A 23,659-nucleotide genomic window follows, 5' to 3' on the forward strand; every position below is an offset into this window, starting at 1 on the left:
GTTGGTGTGCATTGCCTTTCTTCCTCTAAACGTAATAGTGTGCATTTCTGCTAAAAAGTTCAACTTTTGTCTCATCTGTCCACAGAACATTAGCCCAAACTATTGTGGAACATCCAGGATTTTTGCAAACTTGAAATGTTACAGCAGTGGTTTTGTCCGTGGTGTCCTTCCATCACCATCATTCTTGTTCAGTGTTTTTCTTACAGTGGACACATGAACAGAGACTTCAGCAAGTTCTAGAGGTTACGACAAGTCTTTTTTTTCAGCTCATTCAGCACTGCATGTTGTGCTCTTGATGTGATCTCTGCACTCCTAGGGAAGAGTAACAATAGTACTGTAGTCATGCTGAAGGGTCTTGGCCAGAAAAGTTGACAGTTTCTTTTCCATAGATGCTGCGATTGGAGTATAAAAGTATAAATTTTGCTGTGTAACCAAAACTATGAAGTCAGTTTTGAAACTTGCTATTTGCTATGCATGTACCCAATTTAGTAGAGTGAAATCTTAAGAATGTAGAAGACAATGGTGTGTTAATGAGAGGCAGCTAAGAGATGTAGATTAGAACATGATTAAGTCAATGGGACATACATGTGGTACGTATGAAACTGGACCAGGATTTTGTTATAAAAAATGCTGTGTCCGGGGATCTGTGGGCAATCAGCGACTAGCTCAATGACTGTCTCAGCTTTGATTTGCAAATTAAAGTTTAACCCTTCTTGAAGAATCTTCTGCGTCTCCTGGTCATTTCTGGGGCATGAGAAACCACGACACTGCCTGGTCTGCTGAGTTCCTCCAGCATTCAGTGTCCGTTGCATGGATTTCCAGCATCTGCGGATTTTCTTGTTTGTGATTGGACAATACTGAATTTCATCCATTTGTAGACAATTTCTCTTATTGTGAAACACTCAGGTCTTTAGAAATGCTTTTCCAGCTTCATGCATCTCTACAATTCTTCTTCTTCTAAGGTTCTCTGAAAGTTGTTTTGATCGAGTCATGGTGCCCATGAACAGATCTTTCTTGAGAAGAGCAGCCTCTGTCAGTAACCTGACTGTGTGTCTTTTTATAGGGCAGGACACCACTACAACCCACACCTCCAATCTCATCTCATGATTGGAACCCTGACTCCGAATAGCTTTTTTAGATCTTTCTTGAGAAGAGCAGCCTCTGTCAGTAACCTGACTGTGTGTCTTTTTATAGGGCAGGACACCACTACAACCCACACCTCCAATCTCATCTCATGATTGGAACCCTGACTCCGAATAGCTTTTTTAGAAAGCATTACCCCAGAGGTTCACATACTTTTTGAAGCTAGACTGTGATTGTTTAAATAGTGTACTCAGTATTGACAGGAAGTAGTACAATTGTTTGTGGGTTATTAGTATGCACAGATTATGTTTGTATACATGATTGTGACTTAGATGTAGATCAGGCCACAGTTTATCAGTAATTTATGCAGAAAAGCAGATAATTACAACTGTTCAAACACATTTTCTTAGAAACTATAAACTTTTTATTCTAACTTACAGTTGTTAATACTTTGTATTGCAACGCACTGCCGCTGCAAAACAACAACTTTCCTCATATACAGTGTGCAGCAATATTAAGCCTAATTCTGAAATAAATTCTGAGATTCCTCTTCAACTATTCTTCTGGTCACATCTTCAAAGAACTCCAACATAGAAGTCAAAAAGGATTTTGCATTTCATAAATCCATGAAGCTTCTGCTCAGTAACTACATCTTTCGTTGTAGATGCACATTTTCCTTACCTCTGGGATAGAACTAAGAGGACTGTAGTTTTGTTTTAAATGTTCTTTGCATTTTACTGACCTCCAATCAACAGGAACAATTCAACAAGCTGCATAGCTGTGCAAGATGTTGACCAGAGCACCTAAAATCTCTGAGCTTCTCCCTCCAACAATCTAACATATAGACCATCAGCTGTCTGGACTTTACAATCCTAACAATTGGTCTAGTACAGGCTTTGGCTAATGGTTAGTTTATTTCCTCTTTGTGGCTTCAGTCCTGCCTTAGGAAAGCAAGCTGACCCCAGAATGTCAATGCTGAATACCCTGTCTCACATCACAGATACCCCATCGTCCTGACCAGTCACAATACCCCCCTCGCATTGTCTCACTGTCTCTGATGACAGATACCCCCGTCGCCCTGTCTCTGATGACAGATACCCCCGTCGCCCTGTCTCTGATCACAGGTATCCCCATTGCCCTGTCTCTGATCACAGATACCCCGTTGCCCTGTCTCTGATCACAGATACCCCGTTGCCCTGTCTCTGATCACAGATACCCCATTGCCCTGTCTCTGATCACAGATACCCCGTTGCCTGTCTCTGATCACAGATACCCCATTGCCCTGTCTCTGATCACAGATACCCCATTGCCCTGTCTCTGATCACAGATACCCCGTTGCCCTGTCTGGTCGTTTACCTGCTGCTGCTGGTGCATCTGCAGTTTCATTATCTGCTGTTGCGCCTGGAACTGCTGCTGCTGCTGTTGTTGCTGCTGTTGTTGCTGTTGCTGCTGTTGTTGCTGCTGCTGCTGTTGTTGCTGCTGTTGTTGTTGTTGCTGGGCTGCCTGTTGAGCCTGGAACTGTTGCTGTTGTTGCTGCTGTTGGGCCATCTGCTGCATCTGTAGTTGGGCTGGGGAGCGGATTGCAAAAAGAACATCACTAACTTTGATCCAGGATCAGGCCAACTGCTTCAAGCAGGCAAAGACACAGAGGGGAAGAGTTCGTACACATCAGTTGGAAGTTATGAATCCCATAAGGTACAAAACTCAGTAGAGTTTGTCAAAAGTTCTTAATAGGTTTTGAGGAGCATGTTCAACCAATACAGAAAGTGTCATGTTTACTACGCACATTATCCAAACCTACTGTACGCAGTCTCACAAACAATTCTGTTGTAAAACTAACAAACCGTGGGAAGCAACAGGTAATGAATATGGCTCATGAAACAAGTAACTGACACAAACTAACAGGCAGATCTCAGGCCCTATCTGTACCATGTCTACTCCCAAATGCTGGGAGGACAGCCATCCCAGGACAATGCATTACCTAGACAGCAGTACTCATTTGTGAATGAATGCATACTGCAGGGGCACCCAAATAACATCACAGCTGACATTAATCACCAATAAACCATTCGCCTTAAGATCCAGGCTGCAACCGTTTCTTTATTACAGATTTTGTCATCTATCCCAATAACATGACCCATTCCAACTACTCTGCTGCATTCTCCTCATATCTAATCTCAGTTCCTCGCACTCTGTCGATCATTTTTAGATATTATTGCTCAAAACAACATGGGTCAGTGAAAGTGAACCTGACTCTGATTCTCTTCCTGTGATCTCCATCTCTTCAGTCTGAAAGGAAAGAAACGGCTTCACCTTCTCCAAACACTGATGCCGGGCAATCTTCATTCCCATGACCTCCTTACCATCCCGGCTAAGTACCCCATCTCTAATACACATCCTCCTCCACCAGCCCCCAAGCTCACCTTTCCAATTCCCCCAAAGGACTAACAGGGAAGATGCCCACTTCTGTGATTGACTCCCACATATTCTGAGTTCCCCATGCCTTCCCACAGAAATGACCCTGGCACATCCGGCTGCAATCCGCTCCAATGAATCGGGAGGGGCAGTGCCACGTGACAGCTGACAGCAGGGCTCTCAGCTCCTGGGCTGCTTGGAATTCACTCTTCAAGTTAACTTCCATTACTTGAGCTGGTTTTTATTAAGAACATTTACACTGTAGTTCTTTAAAAATGGCAAGAACTGCTGAATATTTTTAATGTTAGCAATAATTTTAATTCTCTAATGTGTCCAGAATGTTTGTGAACATCAAAGGTTCTGACAGTACTGACAGCCCAAGTCTAGGGGGCAGAGACTCTCCATGTCAACGCTACTGTGAGTGCTGCCGGCTACCCATGCTGAGACGTCTCTAGCCGAGGCCAGGAACCCAGCAGGAAACTATATCAAGGTCACACTCAATGAACAAGCTGGCACAACAGCCGTTTCAGGGCGCAGTCTGCTTCATGGACTTTGATAGGACATACTGTAAGTACCTGAACAGCAACGTGGGAGACAATAGGCTCATTGACAGCATTTCAGAGACTAGATGAACACTTCAATTGTAATGAGAAATGCAGAGATGGCAGAGGAACTGAATGCGTATCTTGCATCAGTCTTCACAGTGGAAGATGTCAGCAGTATACCGGACATTCAGGAGTGTCAGGGAAGTGAAGTTTGTGAAGTGAAAATTACGACTGAGAAGGTGCTCAGGAAGCTTAATGGGCCGAGGGTGGATAAATCTCCTGGACCTGATGGAATGCACCCTCGGGTTCTGAAGGAAGTAGCTGGAGAGATTGTCGAGGCATTAACGATGATCTTTCAAGAATCAATAGATTCAAGCATTGTACCAGATGACTGGAAAATTGCAAATGTTATTCCGCTATTTAAGAAGGGTGGGAGGCAGCAGAAAGGAAACTATAGACCTGTTAGCCTGACATCAGTGGTTTGGAAGTTGTTGTAGTCGATTGTTGGGGATGAGATTACAGGGTACCTGGAGGCATATGACAAGATAGACCAAAGCCAGCGTGGTTTCCTGAAAGGAAAATCCTGCCTGACAAACCTACAGCAATTGTTTGAGGAAATTACAAGCTGGGTAGACAAAGGAGATGCAGCAGACGTGGTGTACTTAGATTTTCAGAAGGCCCTTGACAAGGTGCTGCACGTGAGGCTGCTTAGCAAGATAAGAGCCCATGGAATTACAGGGGAGTTACTAGCATGGGTGGAGCATTGGCTGGTTGGCAGAAAACAAAGAGTGGGAATAAAGGGATCCTATTCTGGCTGGGTGCCGATTACCAGTGGAGTTCCACAGGGGTCGGTGTTGGGACAACAGCTTTTTACAATGTATATCAATGATTTGGACTATGGGATTAATGGATTTGTGGCTAAATTTGCCAATGATACAAAGACAGGTGGAGGAACGGGTAGTGTTGAGAAAACAGAGAACCTGCAGAGAGTCCTACATAGTTTAGGGGAATTGACAAAGTGGCAAATGAAATACAATATTGGAAAGTGTATGGTCATGCAGTTTGGTGGAAGAAATAAATGGGCAGACTATTATTTAGATGGGGAGAGAATTCAAAATGCAGAGATGCAAAGGGACTTGGGAGTCCTTGTGCAGGATACACTAAAGGTTAACCTGCAGGTTGAGTCGGTGGTGAAGAAGGCAAATGCAATGTTGGCATTCATTTCGAGAGGTATAGAATATAAGAGCAGGGATGTGATGTTGAGGCTCTATAAGGCACTCGTGAGACCACATGGAGTATTGTGTGCAGTTTTGGGCTCATTTTAGAAAGGATATACAGGCAGACCCCGGATTACGAACGAGTTCCGTTCCTCAGTCTGTCTTTAAGTCAGATTTCTACGTAAGTCGGAACAAGTACATCCAGTATTATTTAGCATCCGTTAGTCAAATGTTTATCTTAGTATACAGTATATATTTTATCTTTCTATGCATATAAAACACTTAAGAAATGTATTTTAACCCAATAATTAAAGCACTGCGTTACTTAGTAATAATTGTAGCTTTCATCGGGGCAGGGCCTTTCACATGCTTCGTTATTCTCACTTTACCCTTTAAAATTGTTCCAATCGTTGACCGACTGTAGCCGAACGTTTTTCCAATGACCGATGGCGTTTCACCTCTTTCCAAACGCTTTATTATTTCCACTTTATTTTCAATCACGATCGCTTCCCATCAACGGAACAGAAACACTGCGGGCGGCGGGTCTTGACCTCCGCCGGCTCCCCAGGTTCGCTGGGTCCCAAGGACCACCGTACTGAGCCACGTTAAGTGGGACAAGTGGGGGCTGTGCTGGATTTGGGTGTTTGATCCTCCTCAATATACTGCGTGGAAATTTAAACTGGAGGTGGCAGTGTTTTTGTTTTCACAAGGTCGAGTTGCGAGCTTGACATCAAACCCGGCACAGATGGTACGGGAGTCACTGGATCGACATCAACCTGGCACAGGAGCAGTCTGTCACTGGATCGAACTCGGGTATCTCTGTTCTCCAGCCTGGCGCCACCAGCCGACCGGAAGTGGGGGGGGGGGGGGGTGTCCAGGGTGAATCTTGCTAAGGACAATTTAAGCCAAATACAAAGTTATACACTCAACACAGTGTCAACTGCAACGACTTAAAATGGCAGACGGTGTCGCGATCCGACTTAAAATGGCGGACAGCGTTCTCCTTCCTCAGTTCGTAAGTACGAGTTGTCTGTAAGTCAGACGTTTATAACTCGGGGACTACCTGTACTGACATTGGAGAGGGTTCAGAGAAGATTCACGAGAATGATTCCAGCGCTACCATATGAGGAATGTCTGGCAGCTCTTGGGCTGTATCCCTAGAGTTCAGGAGAATGAGGGGGGATCTCACAGAAACATTCTGAATTTTAAACAGCCTGAATAGAGTAAATATGGCAAAGTTATTTCCCACGGTAGGGGATTCTAGGACAAGAGGGCACGACTTCATGATTGAAGGTCGTCCTTTTAGAACTGATAAGCAGTGAAATTACTTTAGTCAGAGGGTGGTAAATCTGTGGAATTTGCTGCCACAAGCGGCTGTGGATGCCAAGTCATTGGGTGCATTTAAGGCAGCGACAGATAGGTTGCTGATTAGCCAGGTCATGAAAGGGTATGGGGAGAAGGCATGGGAGGGGGGATGACTGGAAGAATCGGATCGGCCCATGAGTGAATGGTGGGGCAGACTCAATGGGCCGAATGGCCTACTTCTGATCCTATATCTTACAGTCTCATGGCATACAAGGCCAAGGATAAATTTGTGTGACAGAGTTAATTGCAAAAACGTGTCCATGGGTCAGCATAGACAACTTGAGCTGAATGACCCTTTTCATGCAGTATCATTTTATGATTTTATAATTTGCATGTCTGCAGAGGAAATTAACTCAATGTCTTCAAAGACCTGGATTACTTTACAAGACGCATGAGTCTGATCCCGCCACAGTGACTAGGAGCCATGAAGGCCTGGACGTTACATGTAAAATAAACCCCGAGCTCACACCAAGGAGGGAAATCTGTTATCCATACTGCCGTCCAGACCAGCAATACGGTCTCTCAACAGCCAAAGGGAAAGATGAGGATGGACAGTAAATGACTTCCCAACAATTTAACAAAAAAACAATCTCAGCATTACTGTGCACAACAGTGAACACCAGGAAATCTGCAGATGCTGGAAATTCAAACAACACACTCAAGATGCTGGTGGAACACAGCAGGCCAGGCAGCATCTATAGGGAGAAGCACTGTCAACGTTTTGGGCCGAGACCCTTCGTCAGGACTAACTGAAAGGAGAGATAGTAAGAGATTTGAAAATAGTGAGGGGAGGGGGAAATGTGAAATGATAGGAGAAGACCAGAGGGGGTGGGATGAAGATAAAGAGCTGGAAAGTTGATTGGTAAAAGGGATGTAGAGCTGGAGAAGGGAAAGGATCATGGGACGGGAGGCCTCGGGAGAAAGAAAGGGGGAGGGGGGAGCACCAGAGGGAGATGGGGAACAGGCAGAGTGATGGGCAGAGAGAGAAAAAAAAACAATATGTCAGGGATGGGGTAAGAAGGGGAGGAGGGGCATTAACGGAAGTTAGAGAAGTCAATGTTCATGCCATCAGGTTGGAGGCTACCCAGCCGGTATATAACCCCTTTGTTTGGATTCATTTTGACAACAGAGGAGGCCATGGATAGACATATCAGAATGGGAATGGGAATGGGACATGGAATTAAAATGCGTGGCCACTGGGAGATCCTGCTTTCTCTGACAGACAGAGCGTAGGTGTTCAGCGAAACGGTCTCCCAGTCTGCGTCGGGTCTCACCAATATATAAAAGGCCACACCGGGAGCACCGGACGCAGTATACCACACCAGCCGACTCACAGGTGAAGTGTCACCTCACCTGGAAGGACTGTCTGGGGCCCTGAATGGTGGTGAGGGAGGAAGTGTAAGGGCAGGCGTAGCACTTGTTCCGTTTACAAGGATAAGTGCCAGGAGGGAGATTGGTGGGAAGGGATGGGGGGGACAAGTGGACAAGGGAGTCGCTTAGGGAGCAATCCCTGCGGAAAGCAGAAAGGGGGGGGGGAGGGAAAGATGTGCTTGCTAGTGGGATCCCGTTGGAGGTGGCGGAAGTTACAGAGAATTATACGTTGGACCTGGAGGCTGGTGGGGTGGTAGGTGAGGACAAGGGGAACCCTATCCCAAGTGGGGTGGCGGCGGATGGGGTGAGGGCAGATGTGCGGGAAATGGGAGAGATGCGTTTGAGAGCAGAGTTGATGGTGGAAGAAGAGAAGCCCCTTTGTTTAAAAAAGGAAGACATCTCCTTCACCCTGGAATGAAAAGCCTCATCCTGAGAGCAGATGCGGCGGAGACAGAGGAATTGTGAGAAGGGGATAGCATTTTTGCAAGAGACAGGGTGGGAAGAGGAATAGTCCAGGTAGCTGTGAGAGTCTGTAGGCTTATAGTAGATATCAGTAGATAAGCCGTCTCCAGAGATGGAGACAGAAAGATCAAGAAAGGGGAGGAGGTGTCGGAAATGGACCAGGCAAATTTGAGGGCAGGGTGAAAGTTGGAGGCAAAGTTAATGAAGTTGATGAGCTCAGCATGCGTGCAGGAGGCAGCGCCAATGCAATCGTCAATGTAGCGAAGGAAAAGGGGGACGGATACCGTATAGACTTGGAACATGGACTGTTCCACAAAGCCAACAAAAAGGCAGGCATAACTGGACCCATGCGGGTGCCCATGGCTACACCCTTGGTTTGGAGGAAGTGGGAGGAACCAAAGGAGATATTATCGAGAGTAATACAACAGTGAGGAAAGGCAGAACTAAATGCAGAGAATATGACAAGTGAAAGGAAATAAAAACTCACTCTTCAATGAGAGGAAAGGAGAAACGTGCACAAATCTTTGAACATACTGTAACTGGACAAGATAACTATCTGAAAGTCTATGACCCATGTCATCAGCAATAGAGTATGTGATCTATGAGCCAAACACCCAACGGTCCACCTCACTGAGAGAGAGCCAAGAACAGATAAGAAATGACCAAGGACAGAGAGACTACTGCTTCCCACCAGAAGGGACACCTGCAAGGCTGGAGTAGCTGACTGATGACAGCAATTATCATAAGACATAGGAGCAGAGTTAGGCCATTTGGCCCATCAAGTCTGCTCAGACATTGATCATGGTTGACTTATTTTCCCTACCAACCCCTTTTTCTTGCCTTGTCCTTGTAACCTTTGATACCCTTGCCAATCAAGAATCTATTGATTTCCACTTTAAATATACCCAATGACTAGGCCTCCCTCCAAATTCCACATAATTCACCACCTTCTGGCTGAAGACTTGTGGCACGTGGCCAAGTGGTTAAGGCGTTGGACTAGCGATGTGAAGATCAGGCACTTAACCACACACTGCTCCAGTCCACCCAGCTGAAAATGGGTACCGGCAAAATGCTGAGGATTAACCTCGCATTTTGACTGGCATCCTATCGGGGGGGGGGGGGGGGGGGGGGGGTGGTCTCGCACTCTCAGTCGCTTCATGCCACAGTAAGCGGCATAAGCACCGGCCTGATGAGCCTATAAGGCTCGGGACAGACTTTAACTGGCTAAAGAAATTCCTCCCCATTCTAAAGGTGTTTGAAAGCTGTGCCCTTCAATTATAGGAAACACTGCCTGCACATCCATTAAACGCTTCTCATATGTCTCATACGTTAAAAAAAAGTAAAATTGGATAGGTATATGGACAGGAAAGGAATGGAGGGTTATGGGCTGAGTGCGGGTCAGTGGGACTAGGTGAATGTAAGCGTTTGGCACGGACTAGAAGGGTCGAGATGGCCTGTTTCCGAGCTGTAATTGTGATATGGTTAAATATGACTCTTTCAATCCCTGGATCATTCTTGTGAATCTGCTTCGAACCCTCTCCAGTGTCAGCAGGTGGGGCCCAAAACAGCTCACAACACTGCAAACGAGACCTCAGCATTACATCTTTCCTTCTATCATATGGTCCTCTCAAAACAAAAGCTAACATTGCCATTTTACATCGGGAAATAGTTCCTTGCTGGTACCCAAACAGACATCATGTTGAGTTCATCTCAACATTTTCCTGCCAGAGCTGCACCCAGTTGCACAGTAGATTCAGTCAATCAAGAGTCACAGTAGGCATCATCTCCACTATGTGACAATTCCAAGGAAAATACAGGGAATAGCATTAACTGTCAAGACATTTGTTTAAACCCCAAAATAAACTTTTGAATTGTCAACTGGAGGAAATGCAAAAACTTGCCCCTAACTGTAGTTGCCCCAGTAAATTAATTATGATTCTATATCTCCAATTTGATAAGGTACCAGCTACGATTGAACAGACCAAATCCCAGTGCAGAATGGGGCCAGCAAGTGGGGGCTGTGTCACTGTGTGACCCTCACAACTTTGCACAAGACCCTCTTAGAGACCCCCCCCCCGAGCAGAAAAGAAGTGGGATGATACATGGTGGTTCACCTTCAATGACTCCACTCCAAAACAAAGAGGCAGCAGGCAATATTTGCTCATTGTTGACTCATTCAAGTTTACAAGAGGATGATCATCCATTGAACATCCAGTCCTCCACTAAACCCACCACGTACAGCATTCCCACATGAAGATCCTTCATGATATTAGATTGGGGTATAGAATTGTTATTTATCTTGTAGATTAACTTTCCTATGTTGGCAAATATTTTATATAATTACCTATATTGAACTGAACCAAATGGAGTAAAAATCTTTACGATACATCTCCATCTAAATGTGCAATGTGCAATTGATATTAATTTGTAATAAATAGTATGTGCAACAGGACAGTCTATGTAACACAGAAATACAATTGTGTCTGAATAAATTAATCAGTCTGATGGCCTGGTGGAAGAAGCTGTCCCGGATCCTGTTGGTCCTGGCTTTTATGCTGTAGTACTGCTTCCCAGATAGTGGCAGCTGGAACAGTTTGTGGTTGGGGTGACTCAGGTCCCCAATGATCCTTTGGGCCCTTTTTACTGTCTCTGTAAATGTCCTGAATAGTGGGAAGTTCACATCTCTAGATGGGCTGGGCTGTCCGCACCACTCTCCGCAGAGTCAGTGATGCAGCCAGTCAAGATGCTCTCAATTGTGCCCCTGTAGAAAGTTCTTGGGATTTGGGGGCCCATACCAAACTTCTTCAACCATCTGAGCTGAAAGAGGCGCTGTTGTGCCTTTTTCACCACACAGCTGGTGTGTTCAGACCACGTGAGGTCCCAGTGATGTGTATGCTGAGGAACTTAAAGCTGTTCACGCTCTCAACCCCAGATCCATTGAGGTCAATAGGGGTCAGCCTGTCTCCATTCCTCTTGTCAAGCCTGGATGGAACTATGGTGTTGAATGCTGAACAAGAACAGCATTCTCACATAAACATCCCTCTTCTCCAGATCTGTGAGGACGGTGTGCAGAGCTGTGTTTATTGCGCCATCTGTTGATTGGTTGTGTCGGTAGGTGAACTGTATTGGGTCCAGTTTGGGCTTTTTGCAAGCTGCAGATGTAGTCCTTGACCAGCCTCTGAAAGTATTGGATTACTATTGAGGTGAGTGTGACAGGACACCAGTCGTTCAGGCACGTTACCTTGGTGTTTTTAGGTATACGAACAATGGTGGACGTTTTGAAGCAGGAGGGCACTCTAGACTGGGAGAGGGAGAGGTTAAAAACACACCTGGCAGTTGTGCCACACACACTCCGAGTACCGCCCTGGGACGCTGTCCAGTCCCGCGGCCTTGCGACTGTCCACTCACTGGAAACACCTGCGTACTTCAGCCTCGGACGTGACCAAGGTGCGGGTCTCTTCAGCGGCTCTCCTCAGGGGCTCAGTGTTGGCAAATCGAATCGAGTGTACATGTAATTGTTTAGTGAATTTTCCTGTATAATGGCACAGTTGCTTCTGTATTTTTCTAGAAACTTCTTAGCTTTCAGTATCAGCTGTTATGCTACTTGAATCTTGCTGTTCTATAGGCTCATTATTATCACTGAAATTGTTATCCCCAGGTTGAGTACGAGATGAACATGATTTCTTTTTCCTTTTCCCAAACAAGAGAAAATGCTGGAAACCCAAGCAACACACACAACATGCTGAAGGAACTCAGCAGGCCAGGCAGCTCCTATGAAAAAGAGTACAGTCAACATTTCGGGCTGGTGAAAGGGGGTGCATGTCAGTCCATGGCCTCTTCTACTGCCACAATGAGGCCACACTCAGGTTGGAGGAACAACACCTTATATTCCATCTGGGTAGCCTCCAACCTGATGGCATGAACAACGATTTCCCAAATTTCTGGTAATGCCCCCCCTCTCCTCTCATTAACCGTTCCCCATTCCCTTTTCCCTCTTTACCTCCCTCTGGTGCTCCTCCACCTTTTCTTTCTTCCATGGTTTTCTGTCCCCTCCTATCAGACTCCCCCTTCTCCAGCTCTGGATCTCTTTCACCAAACAGCTTCGCTGCTCCTTCCCCCCCCCCCCACGTTTCTTCCTCTCCTCATCCCATCTTCTTACTCTGACTCCTTATCCATTCTTTTCCAGTCCCGATGAAGGGTCTCAGCCCGAAACGTCGACTGTACTCTTTCCCACAGAAGATGCCTGGCCTGCTGAGTTCCTCCAGCACTTTGTGTCTGTTGCTTTTTCCTTTTCTTTGTTCTCGCACCTTCTCTTTCTTGTTCTATTTCTGCTCTTGTTCTTGTAACACTTAAAACAACTGCAAGAAATACGTTTTACGCCTCATTCTGGACTTCAGATGAACCTTTGGATTACAAAAAGGTTCTAAGGTTTCAAAGGTACATTTAATGTCAGAGAAATGTATACAATATACATCCTGAAATCCTTTTTCTTCGCAGCCATCCACAAAAACAGAGGAGTGCCCCAAAGAATGAATAGCAGTTAAATGTTAGAGCCCCAAACCCCGCCCACCCACACATCAGCAGCAGCAAAATGACAACACCCCCCCACCAGCAAAAAAAGCAACAGCACCCCCTCCGAGTATTCAAGTATGCAGCAAAGCATCAGTAAAGACACAGAACCCCAAAGATTACTCGTTCACCCGGTAATTCAAACAGACCACAGGTCCTCTCTCCCTAATAAGAGAAAAAGAGGGTGTCCCGGTTTCACAGCGAGAGGGGAGACATGACAAACAACTCGCTGATTTATGATGTTAAAGGTCTTTCCGAGCTCTGTGCCCAAAGAACTCGGGTTTCCGGGCACACGGCGATCCAGCTTGCTGCTTTCAATCCTCTGTCTCCCATGACACACCAAGACCCATGGTGAGATGCTGGAAAACATGTAGCTCTGGGGAAAGAAACACACCAGTACCTCAAGTCCACCATGACGGGCTTTGGCCATCAAAGGCAAATGATGTTTAAATCCAGCAAACTCAAGGTCAACCAGGCAGAGGTGATGCCTCACAGACAGCAGTAACAAGCACGCTAAAGCTCTGAGGAACCATCACTAATGACATTACTGCTTAGCTGTCCAATACATTGGGAAGATGAGGTATTCAATACGAATATCCCCAGAACCAAAGAGCTGTATGCAGCTAACTCTGATGTACCAAACACCAGGCACTCTTACTCTGAGCTTGAATTCCAGGAGGTCAGGAAGAGAATTTCTATCTTTCTTTTAATGTAGAATCCACATCCACTTATGGGGCAAGTCAAGTAAAGGAGTGCCCAGGAAGGCAATGAACACCTCAAATCTCTTTTGAAGCACCTCTTGTCCCATTTATAGCAAAGTCTGCAGAGTGCTTGGGTTGCCAAAAAGGATGGAAAGAGGAGGAAGAGAACAAATCAGCTGAGAAAATTACATTAACATTACAAAACAATATTAGGGACGACAAGGTCTTGTGGAAACTATTCAGGAAATTTATGAGGGTGCTATCAAGAATGGGGGATAGCAGTCATGAAGAGAGACTGAAATTAACATTCCCCATTTGACAAGGACTGTCAACAGAGGTGTGTAAGCTCAAAGAGAAAGTTGCGAGAGTATATAAGCAAAAACAACACACTGGCAGAAGGAACAATGATAGGAGATTGAGAAATATGATTAGCAAAAGAACCAGGTAAAAACTAGATGCTGTTAAGATCTGGATTACAATGCCTGAATGAATGCTAAAGCTAATTAAATAGCACTGGCATGCAGAATTGAGACAAAGCTGCAGTCATGAAGAAAAAACAGTGAAGTGGGACAAATGAATAGCTGATTCAAAAATTAGCCCAAGTACACTGGGGTTATCCCTTCTGTAAGATTCCATTATACTAAAGATTCTTTCTACAGATTTTCATTCAGTATTCTCCACACCACCTTAGGAACATGGAACAAAATAACATATCTTCTCAAACTTTGATGGCTCTAACAGTTAGACCATAAGACCATAAGATATAGGAGCAGGAGTAGGCCATTCAGCCCATCGAGTCTGCTCTGCCATTCAATCATGGGCTGATCCAATTCTTCCAGTCATCCCCACTCCCCTGCCTTCTCCCCATACCCTTTTGATGCCCTGGCTAATCAAGAACCTATCTATCTCTGCCTTAAATGCACCCAATGACTTGGCATCCACAGCCGCTCGTGGTAACAAATTCCACAGATTCACCACCCTCTGACTACAGTAATTTCTCCACATCTCTCTTATAAATGGACGTCCTTCAATCCTGAAGTCATGCCCTCTTGTCCTGGACTCCCCTACCATGGGAAATAACTTTGCCATATCTAATCCCTTCAGGCTTTTTAACACTCAGAATGTTTCTATGACATACCCCCTCATTCTCCTGAACGCCAGGGAATACAGCCCAAGAGCTGTCAGACGATCCTCATACGGTAACCCTTTCATTCCTGGAATCATTCTTGTGAATCTTCTTTGAGTCCTCTCCAATGTCAGTATATCCTTTCTAAAATAAGGAGCCCAAAACTGCACACAATACTCTAAGTGTCCTCTCACAAGTGCCTTACAGAACCTCAACATCATATCCCTGCTCTTATATTCTATACCTCTACAAATGAAATGCCAACATTGCATTCGCCTTCTGCACCACCAAATCCATGCTGACTTTGTCCGATGATTTCACCTCTTTCCAAATGTGCTGTTATCACATCTTTGATAACCGACTCTAGCATTTTCCCCACCACCGATGTCAGACTAACTCCCCAGTTTCTCTCTCCCTTCTTTTTTAAAAAGTGGGGTTACAATAGCCACCCTCCAACCCTCAGGAATTAATCCAGAATCTAATGAGTTTTGAAAAATTATCACAAATGCATCCACTATTTCTTGGGCTACTTCTTTAAGCACTCTGGGATGCAGACCATCTGGCCCTGGGGATTTATCTGCCTTTAATCCCTTCAATTTACCTAACACCACTTCCCTACTAACATGTATTTTCCTCAGTTCCTCCATCTCACTAGACCCTCGGTCCCCTACTATTTCCAGAAGATTATTTATGTCCTCCTTAGTGAAGACAGAACCAAAGTAGTTATTCAATTGGTCTGCCATGTCCATGTTCCCTGTGATCAATTCACCTGTTTCTGACTGTAAGGGACCTACATTTGTCTTAACCAATCTTTTTCTTTTCACATATCTATAAAAGCTTTTACAGTCAGTTTTTATGTTCTCTGCCAGCTTTCTCTCATAATCTTTTTTCCCTTTCCTAATTAAGCCCTTTGTCCTCCTCTGCTGGACTCTGAATTTCTCCCAGTCCTCAGGTGTGCCGCTTTTTCTGGCTAATTTGTATGTTTCTTCTTTGGAATTGATACTATCCCTAATTTCCCTTGTCAGCCATGGGTGCACTACCTTCTCTGATTTATTCTTTTGCCAAACTGGGATGAACAATTGTTGTAGTTCATCCATGCGATCTTTAAATGCTTGTCATTGCATATCCACCGTCAACCCTTTAAGTATAATTTGCCAGTCTATCTTAGTTAATTCACGTCTCATACCTTCAAAGTTACCCTTCTTTAAGTTCAGAACCTTTGTTTCTGAATTAACTATGTCACTCTCCATCTTAATGAAGAATTCCACGATATTATGGTCACTCTTACCCAAGGGGCCTCGCACGACAAGATTGCTAACTAACCCTTCCTCATTGCTCAATACCCAATCTAGAATGGCCTGTTCTCTAGTTGGTTCCTCGACATGTTGGTTCAGAAAACCATCCCGCATACATTCCAAGAAACCCTCTTCCTCAGCACCCTTACCAATTTGGTTCACCCAATCTATATGTAGATTGAAGTCACCCATTATAACTACTGTTCTTTTATTGCACGCATTTCTAGTTTCCTGTTTAATGCCATCCCCAACCTCACTACTACTGCTAGGTGGCCTGTACACAACTCCCACCAACGTTTTCTGCCCCTTAGTGTTATGCAACTCTACCCATATCGACTCCACATCCTCCAGGCTAATGTCCTTCCTTTCTATTGCGTTAATCTCCTCTCTAACCAGCAACGTTACCCAACCTCCTTTTCTTTCCTGTCTATCCCTCCTGACTATTGAATATCCCTGGATGTTGAGCTCCCATCCTTGGGCTTCTTTGTATGCCCTCATTTGTCAGCCATGGTAGTACCCTTCTTCCATTCGAAAATTTCTTATTTGAAATATATCTGTCTTCTCTCATTTTTCACAGGAACTCCAGCCACTGCTGCTCTGTTGTCCTTCCTGCTAGTGTCCCTTTGGTCAGTTTCCCTCTCCTGCCGTTGTAATTTCCTTTTTTCCACTGAAATACCAACACATTGGAATTTAGCTTCTCCTTCTCAAATTTCAAAGTGAACTCGATCATATTGTGATCACTTTTCCCTAGGGGTTCCTTAACCTTAAGCTCTCTTATCACCATCGGATCATTGCACAACACCCAATCCAGCACAGCTGATCCCCTAGTGGGCTCAACAACAAGCTGTTCTAAAAAGCCATCCCTTAGACATTCTACAAATTCTCTCTCTTGAGGTTACTTGAGGGACTTGAAAAAAATACAAACCCCTATAAGACCAGCAGAGTTTTATAGTTTGCTGTTGAATTCCTGAATTGACTGTTAGGAGGAGCCAGAGGCCTTCTCCCAAACTGCGCCTGACAGTCGGTGAAATGGGGCTAAAACCTTCATCTAGGATCAGTGGTGGAGTAAATGGAAAACACTAAGATCTCGTTTGGGAGGTTTATAGTGGCACAAGAATAGGAAGCAATGGCAACCAGTGACTTCATCCTGACAGGTTCAGTGTCAGGCTGTCCTCTCGCAGCAAGCAGGTAACACACAGTAAAGGTGAAGACATGATTTAATTTCTTTTCCCTCCAAGTTTTAAGCATTGGACATGGTGTTATCAATATCAATTCAGTCCAGTAGCTCTGTATTCTCACAAAAACATAACAAGCAGAACACATTGCATTAATTGAAGAACAGTCACAGTACAGATTGGCAACATTATGAGTCCGACATCCCCAGACTGAGGTTTAAACTGCTCTTGATGATGATCTTTAATAAAGGAATGTTTTCCTCCATTGCCCTAGATGTATTCAAAACAGGCATTTTATGTTAACAAATTACATTATGCAAGTGATTTCCATTACTCATGTGCTAAAGCACATTTTATAAGTCCCCGTACTGATGACTTTGAGCTTCAGGTACAAAACTTAACAAGGAGCTGAAGATACAGCCGAAACAAACTTGCTGTAGATCCCAGCCAACCCTCCCTTCTCCTGTGACGACCACATCACTACTCTTCGTCACCACTCAAGTCAATGGGATACACTCTCTCTACAAGAACTAAACTGACTAAAGGGCAGACCAGGGAACTGGGGTGGGTGGGTAGGGAGAATATGTGGAGAAGAGGGTGGGGTTTGGGGAAGGTGCCACAGTCCAGTGGGAAACCACAAATTAAAAGTTCCTGCATAAAACATATGCTACCTACTTCAGGAATTTGCAACTTCCAAATCCTACTCACACTGCTGCTGGGTGCTTGGCGGGAAGCCAGGCACGTGAGGCACCATTCCAGAGGGAGCCGGCTGAGGCTGTCCAGCATGTGACACTGACTGATTCACCTGCCCCAGACCTGCCATTCCGGGCAAAGGAGCTCCAGGGGGACGAGTGGCCATCAACCCACTCGAGCTCCCCGTGGGACCACCTTGCAAGTTCTGCAAAGCGTTCATTGGATCTAGGAGGGAGGGAAACAAGATAAAAGTAAAACTTTCGTTAAACTCTGAAGAAAAGATGCCCAAATAGAAAGCAGATGGAATCACAGTGCCATTCAATGCTGAAGGAAGACCGTTGGCCCAATGCACTAATTGCCAATTATCCGTGATCCCCCTGCATTCTGTTAACAGTCCTACAGGTGTCTAAGTATTCATCCAACTCCTGTTTTTAGGTAATAATTATATTTCCCTTGATTGTAACTGTGTACAAAAAATTTTAATCTTTTGCCAATGACTACAAACCTGAGTTGCATGATTACTCACCCATGGGTGAAAGAAAGGAATACTAGTTGAATAGATATGGGGGTACTAGAGATGTGTATTTGGACTTCTGGGAAGCCTTCAATCACATCCCATGAAGGAAGCTGATTAACAATGTTATAGCACATGGGTAACATACTGATAGGGATTGAGAACTGGAAAGAGTGGGAGTAAGCTGATCCATACCTTGTTGGTAGGCCGCGACCAGAGGTGTAATGCAAGGGTCAGTGAGGGAGATAATAGTATACACTAATAACATGAATGTAAAAGATAGGATTAGCAAATTTGCAGAGTTCATGAGATTTAGTGTTGTTATTGAGCACTGGTGGAGGGTAGCCATCTGCTACAGAAGAATATTAGCAAATTGCTCAAATAGGCATTGAAAGGACAAACGCAATTTAACCCTGAAAAATATTTGGTGATTTATTTCAAAAGGACCACCGAGACTAGGATATACATATTGAAGAGGCAGACCCCAAACTATAGTGAGGAACAGGAGGACCTCACATGGATCCCTGGAGGCAATAAACAGCTGGATGAGAAGGCAAACAAATGTTGTCTTTAGCCAGGGCTATGGTGCAGAACATTATCTAAGCAGCAGTACGATGCTCAATTCTGCTGTTGCGCTATAAAATGGATGTGACTGCACTGATGTTACCTTCAGTTATGAACAGAGGTAGGATAGGCTGGGCTTTATTTTCTTTACAGCAGAGAAAACGAAGAGGGAACTAACTGAGATCTACAAATCATGATGACATCCACTCAGAAATCACACAGGAATCAGGACCACTCGAATATTAATAGCAACTTCCCTCAAACCAAGAAGCTTTTATAATGGAAAAGGAATACAGTACTGAGGTGTCCTGGCCAAGCATTGATATATCAAGGCACATTTCACACCTGGAAGTCAGCAAGTTAATAATGCACGGCATCTTAAGAGTTCTTTGTCAGGATCACTAATTATCACTGGTAAATGGGAAAGATATGTGGCATTTCAACAAATCCTTCTTCACAGAATTGTCCATACCACTGCATTTACATCAAGTCTTCAGTCCAGTGGAAAACTTACAAGAGTCTTAAACAATCTGTAACAGCAAAGTTCGTGAACGTACTAAAGATGACCAGGAGTTTGGTCAGAAAGAAAGAAAAAGATTTCCAGAAACCAAGCTCTGAAGGAAGGAAGTTTAAAGCTTAAAGCTAAAGTTTAAAGTTTTGAATGTATATAAAAAGACAGAATCAAATTGACATGATATCTTAAGTTAAAAACAAGAATAACAGCTGCTAAAATTAAAATCACAAACTAAACAAATGAAACTAATAGAACAGAAGCTGCTCTCAGATAACCTACTTTTTAAGGACTGGGGAAGTAACAGAACAGTATCACCACACATGGAAAGGAACAGTGTCAGGGCCAGCAGAGCCAATGCACTACTTAAAATAAGAGAAGAGAGAGATAAAAATATTCAGGAACTGTCATCTTAATATTTGATAAAAGATGGAAAAACTCAAATCATTGACCTAAAAACTTAAAAAATAAGATGAAATCAGCTTTCAGGCCCTTCGAACTTGCTCCACTAAACCATGGCTAATGTTTGACCGTATCCCCCACAGATCCCTTAAAACCCAGAAGTCTATCAGCCTCTGCCCTAAATGCAACCGATCAGAGCCTCCAGACCACAGAATTGCAAAATGTCACCATTTTCCAAGTGAAAAACTTTCTCTTCATTTCAATCTTAAATGACCTAGCCCTTATTATGAAATGGCGACACAGTTCTCAGCCAATGGAAATGTAGTTCCTGTAATTACCATCTCACACTCAGCTGCAGAAAACAATTGAGAAAAAATATCCCACTAGAAATAGCTAGCATCGATTTCAAGAGCTTTTTAACCTAATAATCAAAACAGGGTGTGGTAATTAACATTTTCAAAGATATTGAGTAGATGCCAAAAATGATCAATAATAAAGCTGGAACCACAGCCAGCTTTATAAAACAAAGATGGCAGATAACAATCACTTCCTCATAGCGACAGAGGGAGCGAAGTGGAGTAGAAAAGAGTAACATGATTTAGATTTAGGAATGAAACGCATGATCTCTGAACGTGCAACCGCTGGCAAATAAATTCATGCAGTATCTGGGGAACCGACCCACTCATCAGGACAGTGATTCACACTCAGTCCGGGGGAGATCCACACATCAGAACACCGATTCACACTCAGTCCGGGGGAGATCCACACATCAGAACACCGATTCACACTCAGTCCGGGGGAGATCCACACATCAGAACACCGATTCACACTCAGTCCGGGGGAGACCCACACATCAGAACACCGATTCACACTCAGTCCGGGGGAGACCCACACATCAGAACACCGATTCACACTCAGTCCGGGGGAGACCCACACATCAGAACACCGATTCACACTCAGTCCGGGGGAGACCCACACATCAGAACACCGATTCACACTCAGTCCGGGGGAGACCCACACATCAGAACACCGATTCACACTCAGTCCGGGGGAGACCCACACATCAGAACACCAATTCACACTCAGTCCGGGGGAGATCCTCACATCAGAACACCGATTCACACTCAGTCCGGGGGAGACCCACACATCAGAACACCGATTCACACTCAGTCCGGGGGAGACCCACACATCAGAACACCGATTCACACTCAGTCCGGGGGAGACCCACACATCAGAACACCGATTCACACTCAGTCCGGGGGAGACCCACACATCAGAACACCGATTCACACTCAGTCCGGGGGAGATCCACACATCAGAACACCGATTCACACTCAGTCCGGGGGAGACCCACACATAACACCGATTCACACTCAGTCCGGGGGAGACCCACACATCAGAACACCGATTCACACTCAGTCCGGGGGAGACCCACACATCAGAACACCGATTCACACTCAGTCCGGGGGAGACCCACACATCAGAACACCGATTCACACTCAGTCCGGGGGAGACCCACACATCAGAACACCGATTCACACTCAGTCCGGGGGAGACCCACACATCAGAACACCGATTCACACTCAGTCCGGGGGAGACCCACACATCAGAACACCGATTCACACTCAGTCCGGGGGAGACCCACACATCAGAACACCGATTCACACTCAGTCTGGGGGAGACCCACACATAACACCGATTCACACTCAGTCCGGGGGAGACCCACACATCAGAACATCGATTCACACTCAGTCGGGGGGAGACCCACACATAACACCGATTCACACTCAGTCCGGGGGAGCCACATTCCAAAATGCTGATTCACACTCACCACACCACATGAAACTGGAGAGTTTATATCTGGGAGATTATCCACACCACTGAATTGTAGCCCTGTGTTATTCAGTGATCATTAATAGAAACTGTTGCTCCTATCTGCACAAATGTAAATGTTTCACTGCTTCTGCCTGCATTACTTGTTCACATTGCTTCTATTATCTAGTCCCTTTGAAAGCCAAAGTTGAACAATTCCACTGAGGGTAAATTCCCACTTTCTGCTTTCTCGGCAATTGCATCCTAAGCACTCACTTCCAGATGCCCAATGCATTTGACTTAGTCTACCATGATACCTAGACACTCGAGTTGACAAATATCTCTCAACAGAAAACATACTGCTAATGAGGAACGATTACCAAGCACACACCTTTCATCTCACCAACAAAAGGAAACACCACCACCTTTCCCTGAGGAGCACAGTCACACCCTTTCTGCAAGGACCACAACATCTCCCTATCCCAACTTGAAATCACTATCAGCTCACACCCAAATAACTTGACACCCTCCCTACAAATCCTTCCCCTCCTTACCAGTTCCCTGTCTCCCGACAGGAGGCACCAGTTGTCTATCCATTTCATCAGTAATCATTTCCTTAAATCTGACAGAGAACTCCTCTCCCTGATTGAGATCTGCCAACATTCACAACCAATTTTTATTTACTTATGTAATAGTGAATTGTTTATTCCATTCATTCAGTGTCACCTCTCAGAACAACCCCGTTAAATCGAATTCCCAGTAACCTATTCTCCCCTGCGCCCATCCTTACCCCACAGATCCTCCAACCAACTAACCTATAAACCAGCGAGTCCCACCACAGAAATCCCCCAGCAAAGGAATTAGTGTGGATACAACAGCAGACAACATTCCACGTGACAAAAGGTACTACAGGCACAGAGGGTCCTACAGGTAACAGTTTACACAGAGGGTTCTGCGGGTAACAGTTTACAAAGAGGGTTCTGCGGGTAACAGTTAACAGAGGGTTCTGCGGGTAACAGTTTACAGAGGGTTCTGCGGGTAACAGTTTACAGAGGGTTCTGCGGGTAACAGTTTACACAGAGGGTTCTGCGGGTAACAGTTTACACAGAGGGTTCTGCGGGTAACAGTTTACAGAGGGTTCTGCCGGTAACAGTTTACACAGAGGGTTCTGCCGGTAACAGTTTACACAGAGGGTTCTGCGGGTAACAGTTTACACAGAGGGTTCTGCGGGTAACAGTTTACACAGAGGGTTCTGCGGGTAACAGTTTACACAGAGGGTTCTGCGGGTAACAGTTTACACAGAGGGTTCTGCGGGTAACAGTTTACACAGAGGGTTCTGCGGGTAACAGTTTACACAGAGGGTTCTGCGGGTAACAGTTTACACAGAGGGTTCTGCGGGTAACAGTTTACACAGAGGGTTCTGCGGGTAACAGTTTACACAGAGGGTTCTGCGGGTAACAGTTTACACAGAGGGTTCTGCGGGTAACAGTTTACAGAGGGCTCTGCCGGTAACAGTTCACACAGAGGGTTCTGCGGGTAACAGTTCACACAGAGGGTTCTGCGGGTAACAGTTTACACAGAGGGTTCTGCGGGTAACAGTTTACAGAGGGTTCTGCCGGTAACAGTTCACACAGAGGGTTCTGCGGGTAACAGTTCACACAGAGGGTTCTGCGGGTAACAGTTTACACAGAGGGTTCTGCGGGTAACAGTTTACACAGAGGGTTCTGCGGGTAACAGTTTACAGAGGGTTGTGCGGGTAACAGTTTACACAGAGGGTTGTGCGGGTAACAGTTTACAGAGGGTTGTGCGGGTAACAGTTTACACAGAGGGTTGTGCGGG

The 23,659-nt window shown here is 45.1% G+C and overlaps 1 protein-coding gene and 1 pseudogene across 3 annotated transcripts in view; both read right to left on the minus strand.

The window, feature by feature from the left end:
* The window catches only part of LOC132401275 (mitochondrial import inner membrane translocase subunit TIM14-like), a 499,620-nt pseudogene that overhangs the window by 302,933 nt on the left and 173,028 nt on the right, over window positions 1–23,659 (minus strand).
* The window catches only part of med15 (mediator complex subunit 15), a 250,048-nt gene that overhangs the window by 172,884 nt on the left and 53,505 nt on the right, over window positions 1–23,659 (minus strand). For 2 of the 3 annotated variants that reach the window (XM_059983308.1, XM_059983306.1), the window contains exons 5-6: window positions 18,033–18,242; window positions 2,440–2,651 (exon numbers count right to left, since the gene is read on the minus strand). In XM_059983308.1, coding sequence (XP_059839291.1) covers window positions 2,440–2,651; window positions 18,033–18,242 — 422 coding nt within the window. The remainder of the gene's footprint in view (window positions 1–2,439; window positions 2,652–18,032; window positions 18,243–23,659) is intronic. The other variant, XM_059983309.1, reaches the window with a different exon arrangement.

This window comes from Hypanus sabinus, chromosome 10 (assembly GCF_030144855.1).
Source record: "Hypanus sabinus isolate sHypSab1 chromosome 10, sHypSab1.hap1, whole genome shotgun sequence".
Lineage (NCBI taxonomy): Eukaryota > Metazoa > Chordata > Chondrichthyes > Myliobatiformes > Dasyatidae > Hypanus > Hypanus sabinus.